The 12,731-nt window shown below is 45.3% G+C and overlaps 1 protein-coding gene across 1 annotated transcript; it reads right to left on the bottom strand.

Moving 5' to 3' along the window:
- Positions 1-314: 314 nt before the first annotated feature.
- Positions 315-5,668, bottom strand: KRT6A (keratin 6A). The gene is made up of 9 exons (XM_006095692.3): positions 5,118-5,668; positions 3,979-4,193; positions 3,586-3,646; positions 3,335-3,430; positions 3,046-3,210; positions 2,438-2,563; positions 1,409-1,629; positions 1,055-1,089; positions 315-942 (listed from the first exon to the last, which is right to left on the bottom strand). The coding sequence occupies exons 1-9, from the start codon at positions 5,655-5,657 to the stop codon at positions 707-709; spliced, it is 1,695 nt and encodes a 564-aa protein (XP_006095754.1). The 5' UTR covers positions 5,658-5,668; the 3' UTR covers positions 315-706.
- Between the last annotated feature and the right edge of the window lie 7,063 nt (positions 5,669-12,731).

Raw genomic sequence — 12,731 nt, forward strand, 5'->3', positions numbered from 1 at the left:
TGAGCAAATACTGGGGCAGAAAGAGGTGGAGGCTTAGATGCCAGGTCAGAGAAGTGAAGCTGCTAGTATCTGAAACATGCAGTAAAAACAGACTTAACAACTATAATTCTTAAAACTCCATCTGCCAAACATTACATGGAATCTAATTTGGGAGGAATTTTGAACATGAGGGTGCTAAAGTGCTGTTTATTGAAGTTCTCTAAAGAAGGGGATTGAGGCACATGGGGATTGGGAGTCTCCTCATTCATGAAAAGGAATTTGTCAGATTAAACAGCTCAAAATCCATTGGTAATAAATCAAGGCAGTATAAAACATGCATTATAATACACATCTGCTTTATTTAGCAATACAAGGGAGCAATACCAGAGGAAACATAGCAGGGATACAGACTGTACATGATAGAACTAGTGACTTATGCTTTCATGACCACTGTGTGGAAGATGGGGAATTCCTGGGCCAGTAGAAAGCAAGACATTGCTCTGTTCCAGAGTCCAACCCAACCAGTGACCTTCTGATGGTGAGCAAATGAAGTTCAAATGGAACAGGTATGATAAGAGAGGAGAAATGAGGGAACTTAGCAACTTCAGTTCTAACTCAAGGACTGAGAGAATTAAGTAGCAGGAGAAAAGAAGCAAACTGAAGAGAAGGCCATGCAGCTGGAAAGGGGGGCTAAGACAATGTGGGACCAAGAGCCAATGGGAGGACTTCAGTGCTTGTAGCCCTTCCTGGTGGTGGATGAGGTGGTGCTGTATTTGATGGTGGAACTGCTGCCCCCAGCAGAGCTGAGGCCACCCCCAAAGCCTCTGCCACTGCCAGAACTGAAGCCACCTCCAAGGCTGTGACCACTGCCATAGGAGTAGCCGCTGCCTCCGCCCAGGCCGAAGCCACTGCCGACACCACCAGCACTGCCATAACCACTGGAGACGGTGGACTGCACCACAGCTGTGGAAGGGAGGGGGACAAGGACACACAGACATGGTGAGCTCATTATGTCAGCCTGAGTCAAGTCAGAAGAACTCATGGGTAAGGGAGGGAGGCAAGCAAAGATACTTACAGATGTTGACTGGTCCAACACCTTCCCCACTCAACCTAGGAAGGAGGAAACACAGAGAGCATGAGACCTCAGAGAACCACTACTGGACCAGTGTGGCCTGCCTTTTCTTTCCCAGTTTCCTCCATTCCCAAATCAACTGTTCTCATGTCATCTTTGTTCAATGCTTCTAGACTATATTTTATAGCATTGACAGTGAAAGCCTCCATGTGAGGACCATCCATGGGGAAACTGCCTTTTCCATGGTCCTCTGAGAGTAGTAATTATGGCCATCACTAGGGTGCTTTAAGCTTGGGCTCACTGGCTGCACATCATGGAGAATCACCCAGATGATAGAGGAGGTTGTGAGTTGCCCACCTGCACTCCTCGCCCTCCAGCAGCTTCCTGTAGGTAGCAATCTCCACATCCAGGGCCAGCTTGACATTCATCAGTTCCTGGTACTCCTTCAGGAGCCGGGCCATGTCCTGCTTGGCTTTCTGCAGGGCATCTTCCAGCTCAACCAGCTTACTCTTGGCATCCTTGAGGGCCAGCTCCCCACGCTGCTCAGCATCAGCAATGGCGGCCTGCAGGTTGGCGCACTAGAGGGGGAGATAAGCAGAATGAACTTGCAATCTAGTCCTCCCAAGGAGACTAGCTGTGGTTCCTATTTCCCAGCGAGGAAGAGAGCCAGAGCCCTGATAGCACGGAAATGCAGCTCAGACCCTTTCTATCCAGTCTCAGTCCATTCTGCAAACCTTATCTAATTTATGAGTCATCTGAAAAAAACCTGTGCCCTTTGTATTAACCACCCTGCATGACGATGTGGGGGCTGACTGGTAGAAGGTGCTACAGCAGATATAGATCAGGGGACAAAGGAATAAATGTACCCACTCACTTGTTTTGAATCTTGACAGCTTTTGATAATCTCATGTAGCAGCCACACTAACTTGTACAAAATCACAAACATTCTCATGGAGGTGAGGGGTTTCTTATACCTCACAATTTTAGGTGACACTGGTCTTTGTCCAGTGTCTTTACTTGACTATCATTTTTTTGACCTTGAATCTTGACAAGATTTGCACCAGTCTTCCTCAGTTCCTGGCCTGCCTTTTCTTTCCCAGTTTCCTCCATTCCCAAATCAACTGTTCTCATGTCATCTCTGTCCAATGATTCTAGACTATGTTTTACAGCTCTGTCAGGGGAAACTGGTTTTATTCACCTGTTTATATAATGCTCTTGGGTTGGGATCTATCTCACTTACCTGTGAGAACTCACTCAAGTTAGACACTGCATGGTGTCCTCTCCCTATTGTCTTCCAAATTCCCAGGAATAAAAAATGATGCTTGGTGACCACGTGGTGGTCTAGCAAGGAAAGGATGCTTTTATTTTCCTTAGTCCCCACCATACCTGTTTCTTGACGTGGTCAATCTCAGATCTCAGCCTCTGGATCATGCGGTTGATCTCAGCAATCTCCTGCTTGGTGTTGCGCAGGTCATCTCCGTGTCTGCCAGCTGTGACCTGAAGCTCCTCATACTGTAGCAAAGAGGGAGAGAAGCTGATGTATATGGCCTTTCACATGTTAACACTGACTGTCACACTGTGTCAGGCTTTTGATAAATTAAACCCAATGGCTTTTCAAAAAAGATTTTAGGAAATGCTGATGTTACTAGGTCATTGGATCCTCTACACTAATCTCAGACCAATCTTATCATGAAACCACTGCCTTTCTAATTCTCTTCAGAACCAGCAATGTCCTGCACTGGTTTTCTGAGAGCCAGAGTTAGTGTGAAGCTAAAGCAATGATCACTAGGTTCTTATTTACATTAGCCTTCCTCTTGCTTGTGTTTCTTTGACATAACAGAATTTCACATAAATAATGTAACCATATACTCTGTCAGTGCAAGGTACACATTCAGCTTCCTAGAAGTGCATTTTCCCTGTGGAGGCTGGTAACCTTGTTGGTGTTTAGGGAGTGAGCACAGGAATTACTCAATAGCTGCCCACTCACAGCTCACCTTGCTCTGGTACCAGGACTCAGCCTCAGTCCTGCTCCTCTGAGCAATCTCCTCATATTGAGCCTTGACTTCAGCAATGATGCTGCCCAGGTCCAGGTCACGGTTGTTGTCCATGGAAAGGACCACAGAAGTGTCTGAGATGTGGGTCTGCATCTGAGCCAGTTCCTGCAGAACATAAGATGGTCAGATCATTTTCTCCTGTAAAGTTTATAGGCTTCCCAACCCCAAGATCTTCCACCCTTTTGCAGAGCCCCATTAGAGTAATTCAAATGAAGGTGGAGATGCTTACGGCTTCATAGAAGGCTCTGGTGAAGTTGATCTCATCCATGAGAGCATCTACCTTGGCTTGTAGTTCAACCTTATTCATGTAGGCAGCATCTACATCCTGGGGAATAAGCCAACAACATGGGATCAGCTGACCCTCCTCCCCCATCTGCCCATCTTTTAGCCTCCCCACTTTTGTCCTCTCAGATGTGGGGAGGACTCCAGAGTTTTCTTCTTTTGCAAAGAAACATGAAGCCTTGGTTGAAATCAGCTCACCTTCTTCAGAGTCACAAATTCATTCTCTGCAGCGGTGCGCTTGTTGATTTCATCTTCATATCTAGAATGAGAAAGGCCTACGTCAGTGGTGACAATGATACAGAAAAGGCAGCCTGAGGTCAGAACTTCCCATAATGGATATGTCAGAGTTCAGATTTCTTGACAGTAAGCTTCAAAGATGATTTTTGTGGTCCCTAAATTGTTTCCTTTTTTACTCTCCCTATCCACCCATATAGCCCATTTTTCTTTCAGGTTTGTTTTTAAGCAAAATTTGTGATTTTCATTTTCATGGACATGTTTTGTGATAGATCATGACCACAGCTGGACCTGGACACCCAATGGTCTTGAAGTGTGTGCTTTAGACAACTGAACCCATATCTCTCCTCAACTCACTTGCTCTTGAAGTCCTCCACCATGTCCTGCATGCCCCTGAGCTCTGAGTCCAGGCGGCCTCTCTCCCCAACGATACTGTCCAGCTGTCTCCTGAGGTTGTTGATGTACTGCTCAAACAAAGGCTCCAGGTTCTGCCTCACAGTCTTGGTGCCCTGTTCCTGCAGCAGGGTCCACTTGGTGTCCAGGACCTTGTTTTGCTGCTCTAGGAATCGCACCTAGAGGAACACAAGTTGGTTATTTGCCTGATGAATGATGGAAGAAAGAGATTTGTGCTTGGGTCCCCAAGTATGCCTGTGTGCTGGGCTATTACAGAGCACATACAGAAGTGTATGTGACAGTCCTGCTTTCCTTCCCCCAGATCAATCTTGCCACTGAAAATTTCCCATGGGCACTGAGGTGCTCTCACCCCTTAATTTATTCAGACTTATCAGTGACTTCCAACATTACTTCTTTCTCTTGACAAGTACAATCACTCATCTAGTTTAAAATGATATATTGCACAAAGCTTTTTAAAAAGATAATACCTCAGTTAAAGGAATATAAGTGTTTAGAATCTGATTATTAAATTCTAATCTTATTATGATTATATTACAATCTAGTACACAAGTAGTAGATTTAGTACACAAGTCATTTAGTACACCAGTCTTTTCTAAAACAAGCTTCCTCAATGGTCACTACTTAGTTCTACAAATTTAGCATTTCAATGGATATGTAAGTGTTTCTGAGTCTTTTTTTCTAAATCATGCAGAAATAAATTTATTTTTATTTTCCTGTCACACTTTTTCCTCTTGCCCAGAGCCCTAGAGCAGTTTTCCACTGGAATTTTATTTTTAATGTCTTAGATTCTTCAAAAGGTAAAGCTAACTCTTTCCATTTTTCTCATTGTTTTCCCTTTGTTCCATGGGTATCAAAAGTTGAGAATTTTTCCTGGACAGGAATAAGAGACATTTAAGAAATTCAGCAGTTCTAAATGGTTTCCATCTCCTTCTGCCTGTGGTAAACATGGAACTAATCTGGCATCCCAGGAGGGAGCTAGTCCCTTTTTCCCTCTACCCTATTCTCCCCCCGAGAGAACATGTGCTGGTCCTCTACTTTGGGGACTCTGAGTCCCCACTGGAGGACAGGTCCTCCTGGCTCACCTTGTCAATGAAGGAGGCGAACTTGTTGTTGAGGGTCTTGATCTGCTCCCGCTCCTCAGTCCTCACCCGCTGGATGGTGGGGTCGATTTGCAGGTTCAGAGGAGTGAGGAGATTCTGGTTGATTGTGACCTCTTGGATGCCTCCAGGGGGGCACACAGGGAAGCCAGCGCCCCCATAGCCACCACCAAAGCCAGCTCCACCACCGAGCCCAAAGCCACCACCAGATCCACCGCCAAAACCAAAGCCACTCCCGGCTCCACCTCCAAAGCCAAAGCCACCTCCAACTCTGCCACCATATCCTCCACTGATGGCACAGCTGCCACCTCCAATGGAAATCCTCTTGGAGCCCCCCAGGCCATAGAGGCTCCTGCTGCCAAAGCCAGCTCCTCCGCACACTCCACCGAGGCCTCCACTGCCCCTGGAGCGGCACACGGAGACACTGCTGAAGCCAGAGCGGCTGACCCCAGGGACTCTGGCTGAGCTGGCACTGAAGCCACGGTGGCTGCTGCTTTGGGTCCTGATGGTGGATTTGCTCGACATGGCTCCTGAAGATGAGAAAGAAGGCTGAAGAAGGCGTGAGAGGCTGGAGGGTAGAGCTGAGAGCAGCAGGTGTGTGATGCGTTTGCAGGCAGCAGTTTATATATAGTGGAAATGGGCTGGGCTCAGTCCTGGAAGGTGAGCTTGCAGATTGGGGAGGGTTGGGCTTTACAAATAGTGAGGTCACCCCCAGCACCTAGAAAGGTATGAAATATGAAGATTGTATATTTGGCTTCCTTTATTCATGGAGAAATTCTCCTGCCCTCCAGCCTTGTCTTGATCCCCACACAATAAGGCTGGATATGAATTCACTGAAGTCATGAGTTAGTCATGATCTCAAACAAAGGAGACAAGGCACTGATTTGTGTAATTGTCTCTTCCTTCTGCTTACTCAGCCACTCCTCTGTGTCCCCTTCCCACACAGGTTTTCTGGTCTACCAGCACCACCCTTCTCATCAGGGTGGGACTGTCTCCGAGGGCTCACAGGTATTTGCTCAATGCCCTGAGCAAGAAGTGGCCTGCAGTGTTTTTTTCCATCTCGTCTGAACCTGCCCTTTCTTCGGGAGCTGCCACATGTTGTTCCTGGTGGCCTTGTCATGGGAATGGGGGATACTTTGGGGTTAAAACCTTCCTTTGCAAGGCAAGAAGGACAAAAGGGTTGAGCTTTTACATCACAATTGCTCTCTGTCCTATTCCATAAACTTCCCAATTGCTAGTTTCCTGAGAGGATAAGAACCTTCACCCAAGGCCACTCTGCCTCTGAGACAGGGACCTGATTTCTGCAATGAGTTTCTCCCCATGCCTGTACTTCCCTCCCAAAGTGTGCTTTTCCGTTGAACTGATGATCATGTCAACTTGTCTTTTCAACTGGAATTCATGGGACACCATTTCTCTGCTGTTTGGGAATGTTCACTTGAGCTTAACTTAAAGAATCTAAAACGAGTAGGACAAAAATCATTAAGAAATTCACTAAATTTTGATTCCCAGAGATTTTGATATTTTTTAGGGTTCAAGGCTCAGACATCTTAATGGGTGTGGAGAGAACGTTCAGGGGCATATAGAAGCAGTGAATCATAAAAATGTGCCCTTACATGTGTGATGCTGTCACAAGTAACTTTCAAGTGTATATTTCTAATCTCAGCTCTTGAAATCTTAAATCTTTACACATCTTCTCAGAGGAGAGAGGGCTGTCACATGAGTGCTGTGTTTGGTTGAGAGGAGGATGATGTTCATTTTTCTTCAGTCCAGACACTAAAAACTGAGTGCAATGAGCATTGAGAGCAATTGTAGGCATGTTGTTATATGAGAACATCTGGTTAAATGGGAAACCAGGGGAGGAAAGACAAACTCCCACATTGGGGTGACCTGAAGACAGGACCTGGTACTATTTTATAAGCAGTCCCAATTTTCCAATGTTTTTAGGGACACAGCATCCAGGAGGGCAGGGCATTTCCTACCCAAAGGAGGTGCTAACTCAGCGTCTGGCTGGAGATACCTTCTCAAGACAACGGAAGAAGCTCCCCTCCCTCCACCCTGGTTTCACAATGGTTGACCAAGAAATGTGCTGTCACCAAGTTCTGGGAAAGAAGCGATCCTTCCCATGGCACTGAGCTCTGATACATGCTAGTTTTCTCAGGCCTGAGCTTTAGGCTTGGCACAGATGATATCAGGTGGGGTAGGAAGCTTTGGCAAGTCAGGTGGGAGCAGCATGCATTTGCCCAGTGTTTTGTGCCCATGTCAATGCCCATGGCTACTTTCACCCAATGATGGCAGAGTTGGGTAGCTGTAACAGAGAATATAGGCCTTGCAAAGCCTAAAATATTTACTAGTTGACCCTTTCAAGAAAAAGTTTGCCTCCCTGTCTGTGTGGCTCAGTGGTTGAGTGTTGACCTATAGATCAGGAGATTATAGTTTGATTCTGGTCAGGGCACATGCCCCAGGGGGTTGTGGGCTTGATCCTCAGTAAGGGGTGTGCAGAAGGTAGCCCATCAATGATTTTCTCTCATCATTGGTGTTTCTATCTCTCCCTCTCCCTTCCTCTCTGAAATCAATAAAAATTTATTTTAAAAAAAGAAAAAGTTTGCCAAACCCTGGTTAAGAGCATGGGCTCTGGAGCACTCAGGCTCTCATGTGTCTGTATGCAAATTACTCATTTTTACAGATGTCAACTGGGGGTGAGAATTGTACCGACCTCTCATTATTCTGAGGATTATAGGAAATAATTAATTTAAAGGCCTTAGCAGTGCCTGCACATAAGTTCTCAATGAAGATGAGCTAATATCATTATTATAATGGAAGTATGGGAAAGACTTGGTGTATTCAGGCACCCACCAGAAGCTTCAAGAACTGGAACACAGGTCAAGAACTGGAACACAGGTACAGCTTGTGTGTGTGTGTGTGTGTGTGTGTGTGATATGAGGGGGTGGGGTGAAAGAAAATAAAAGCAGCATTAGTAAGGACCTAGAAGTCACACATAGGTGGATGCCTAGGCAACACCTTGCCCAAGTTGCTGGAAAGTAACAGTAGTAGGAAGTCGGAGGGAGGATCAGAGTCATTGGCGGGAACCCAGCAGGCTGCTCCTTCCCTCCTCTGGAGTCAGGCTCCTCTGCTGGGTCCTCATCTGTCCTCTGGGCTGTGCACACAGGGACAGGCTGCTGTCAACTAGCACAGGTGACCAGATCAGTTCCACCTTTAGTCCTGATTTTATCTATTTCCAGGGTGGTGGTGGACTCATCTCTGAATGAAGTATATAATTTAATTGCAGCAGGAGCATCACATTCAACCATTTAGCTTATCAGAGGATGGTTTAACTTCAACATATTACCCAATCCCAAGTTTGACATACACACCAGACAGCACCAGCAATATAAAGTATCATTCTATTTCCTGATACAAGTATTTTGCCACTTCATTGTACTGATGGGGTCATAATAATCTGGCCGGTCATAATAATCTGGCCACTCAGTGTATATTATATATAACGATATACTTTTTTTCAGAATTTCCATTACCACCTGCCAGAGAAGGATGCCCTGGGATCCAATTCCAGTGACCCTGAGCATGAGTGAGGTCACTTGAGAGCTCATGGGAGATGGCGAGGGCTCCTGAGACAGTAAAGGAGGAGCTGGAGAGAAGGGACCCTGTGGCAGATCCATTTTCTGATTCTACTCTTTTCTAGTCCCATCACCCTTAAGGTCAAACTTTGTCCTTGATTCATTTGCCCTTTGATTTTCTAAATCTTTCTTTGAGTCTGGGGAGATGCTCTGTGTTTCCTAATTCACTTTTAGACAGGCCTCCCAGCTGCCTTTCCCCCTCCTCCCCCCAAGCTAAGCAGTACTTCTTTCCTCCTCTGGAGTCCAGCCCTCTGTTTTGGCATCCAGGAGTGACTTGTGTTCATAGGTGGTGGGGAGGACTACACTGGATGGCTAGAGAATTGACTTTTTAGATGAAATCTCTCCATTGATCCTGAATCATGTTCCATAGTAGAGCCTAGAAGAGTTATATCTTCCCAGAGTAACAGGGTGGGGAAGGCCAGACCTTCATAACAAGATTAGAGCAAAGAGTGATAGTTCAGACAACTATGTGAGAGAAACTGAAGCAAGCTGTGTGAGTAAGCCCAATGACAGCTGCCTCCTCCCCAGCAGCTTGCTGAGAGCCTCCTTGCAGTCTGGTGCTGTCTCTTATTGCCAGGGAATGAGGAAGGCCTGTGGTCTAAGGCCCAGGGGTTAATCTGTACTGCATTTGCCCCAGCATAGCTGAAGGCAGGAGGGAACCCCTGACGTCTGAGCTCATGGAAAATCTGCCTCAGGAGGATTTGCCTTGTCTTTCTGCCTCCCTGGGTGGAGCTGACAGATGAGAATGAGGGATATAGGCTTTTGTCATCACCTATCAAAAGCTTAAGACTAAGTGCCTACTCCTGCAAGCTCCAGCACAGGATGATGCTGTTCAGAGGAAATCCCACAGACCCAGTCCTGTCCCTAGGGAGCACCCATTGAAAGAACATGCAGCCACAGGTTTATAAAGAACATACACAGTAGCACCAACGCTGGAGCAGAAAAGGCAGCCTTCTGTGATATATAGAGTGGTTCAGAACGTATAGAAACTTCCAAAAGTCCATTACTTAGTAACTAGGCTGTTTATGCACCAAATTGCAACATTTCCCTGTATTTCTCGCATGGTCCACCCACTTTTTGAATAGAACACAGTGATGGAGTCACATCTCTGGACATGATACCTGAGTGGGCTTTGTCCACAGCTGCTAGAAGTTTCTGACAACTCCATTTCCAAGCAGGATGGGGCTCCACTTTAGGTCAATCGTGGGGTTCAGAAGCCATTCAAAGAACACCTTCCACAGTGCTCGAATGATCTGTTCAAAGCATTGACCTGCCTCTGGAACTGTGGTCCCAAATCCCCAGATGTCATTCCATGTGGCTTCTAGTGGGGATGAGTCAAGAACCTCATATTTGGCCCGGCCGGTATGGCTCAGTGGTTGAACAGGAGGTCACAGTTTGGTTCATGGTCAGGGCACATGCCCAGGTGTGGGCTCGACCCCCAGTAGGGGGCCTGCAGGAGGCAGTTCCTATATCTCTCTTCCTTTCCCTTCATGTCTCGGAAATCAATGAAAACATTTTAAAAAAGAAGAACCTCAGATTTGTCCCACCTGGTCCTCATGGACTGGAGGAGATGTGGGAAGCATTGTGGCTGTCATTTCATCCGCCAATAACAATATGCAACACAGGGTCTGGGATGAACTGGGGTACCATTATTAGCCTACAGGATTAAAACATGTTATGTGCCATGAGCATTTATACAATTATGGAAAAAACTCTGAATTCAACTACTTTTGGTACATATTCCTATAAAACCTAGTTCCTGAGTAATACCTTTTTGAAAGTGTTCATTTCCTTTTGACTTGCTGTGTACATACTGATACTGGGTAGGTGGTACACTTGAATGCTTAAGTAACTGATAAGTGCATAATTGGACTGGGGACTGAAGGACATATTCAGACAAAGGGGGGCACCCTTGGCTTTCCTAACCAATGAGGGGAAACTAGTTGGAGGAGGGGGAACATGTGTAAATATGAGAGAGGCATTTAGATGCTCAGAGGCAAGTGCTGTTGTCAGTGAAGAGAAGTGCTTTAGAGTAGATGTGAGGGTGGAAAGAGAATGAGCTGAAAAGCAGGGCTAGTGTAGATCATGCCTAGGATGAGCTCATTTGAGTAAATATTAAGAAACACTAGAGGCCCAGTACATGAAATTTGTGCACTGGGGGGGAGGGTGTCCCTCAGCCCAGCCTGCACCCTCTCCAATATGGGATCCCTCTCACAATCCAGGACTGCTGGCTCCCAACCACTCGCCTGCCTGCCTGCCTGATTGCCCCCTAACCACTCCCCTGCCAGCCTGATCGATGCCTAACTGCTCTCCTCCCAGCCTGATTGCCCCCAACTGCCCTCCCTTGCTGGCCCAGTTGCCCCCAACTGCCCTCCCCTGCTGGCCTGGTTGCCCTTAACTGCCCTCCCCTGCAGGCCTGGTCCCCCCCCCCAACTGCCTACCCCTGTAGGCCTGGTTGCCCACAACTGCCCTCCCCTGCCAGCCATCTTGTGGCTGGGGGCACCGCCATCTTTGAGGGCATAGCAGTCAATTAGCATATTCCCTCCTTATTGGCTGTGGGCGCTGCCATCTTTGCTATGGTGTGAGGGTCAATTAGCACATTCCCTTTATTAGATAGGGTAATTGTTGAATTGTATGGTAAGAGTATGTTTAGTTTTGTAAGAAACTGCCAAACTGTCTTCAGCGTGGCTGTACCATTTTGCATTCCCACCAGCAATGAATGAGAGCTCTTGCTTGACATCCTTGTCAGCATTTACTGTTGTCAGTTTTGGATCTTTAGCTTTCAAATAGGTATGTAATGCTCTATTGCTGTTTAAACCTGCATGTCCCTGATGACTTATGATGTGGACCATCTTTTCATGTGCTTACTTGCCATCTGTGTATCTTCTTTGGACAAGTGTCTGTAGTGTTTGGCCTATTTTCTAATTGGGTTGTTAAGTTTTCTTATTGTTGGGTTTTAAATATTATTTATATTCCCTGTAACAGCCTTTTTATTGCATCTGTCATTTGCAAATATTTTCTCCCAGTCTGTAGCCTGACTTCTTATTCTTTTGACAGTGTCTTTTGCAGGGAAGATTCTATATATAGTCCCATTGGCCCATTTTTCAGTCAATTCCTCAATACCACATTTTCTAATTACTGTATCTTTATAAAAAGTCTCAGTATCTGGAACTATAAGAACTTTGTTCTTCTTTTTCAAGATTGTTTTGACTGTTTTAGAGCTTTTTATTTCCATATAAATTTTAGAATAGGCATATCAATTTTTATAAAATACTGGCTGACATTTGATTGAAATTGCTTTGAGTCCATAGTTCAATTGGAGAAAACTGACATGTTTACAAATTAAGTTTTCCAATTCACACAGGTGGCATATACCTCTGTTTGTGTGTGTGTGTTTTTAAGTTTTCTTTAGTCATTTTCAATAAGCTTTTGTAGTTTTCTATATGTCTTTGGCTACATTTATTTCTAGGTATAAGATTTTTAAAAAATATATTTTTATTGATTTTAAAGAGGAAGGGAGAGGGAAAGGGAGAGAGAGAGAGAGAGAGAGAGAGAGAGAGAGAGAGAGAGAGAGAAACAACAATGTGAGAAAGAAACATTGATCAATTGTCTTCTGAACGTGGCTTAACGGGGAATTGAACCAACGACCTTTCAGTGCACAGGACAATGCTCAACCAACTGAGCCACTCATGTGGGACAGATAGTAGATATTTTTGATGCTACTGGAAATGGTACCTTAAATTTTATTTCCTAATTATTTCTTGCTAGTATGAAGAAATACAATAGTTTTTTGTATTGGTTTCCTAGTGACCTTGATGAATTCACTTACTAATTATAATAGTTGGGAGAACTTTTTATTTCCTATACATAATTATGCCATTAGTGAATAACTATAATTTGCTTTATTTCTTTCTAATTCTTAAGATGTTTACTTCTTTGCCTTGTCTTATTTCACTGGCTATAA

Source organism: Myotis lucifugus, unplaced genomic scaffold (genome assembly GCF_000147115.1).
Source record: "Myotis lucifugus unplaced genomic scaffold, Myoluc2.0 scaffold_160, whole genome shotgun sequence".
NCBI classification, from domain to species: domain Eukaryota; kingdom Metazoa; phylum Chordata; class Mammalia; order Chiroptera; family Vespertilionidae; genus Myotis; species Myotis lucifugus.

Excerpts from the sequence above, each read along its gene's own strand:
- KRT6A (XM_006095692.3), bottom strand. The coding sequence starts at position 5,657 with ATGTCGAGCAAATCCACCATCAGGACCCAAAGCAGCAGCCACCGTGGC. Across the intron at positions 3,431-3,585 it reads AATTTGTGACTCTGAAGAAG|GATGTAGATGCTGCCTACAT; the intron begins GTGAGCTGATTT and ends CTTATTCCCCAG. Across the intron at positions 3,211-3,334 it reads CCAGAGCCTTCTATGAAGCC|GAACTGGCTCAGATGCAGAC; the intron begins GTAAGCATCTCC and ends TATGTTCTGCAG.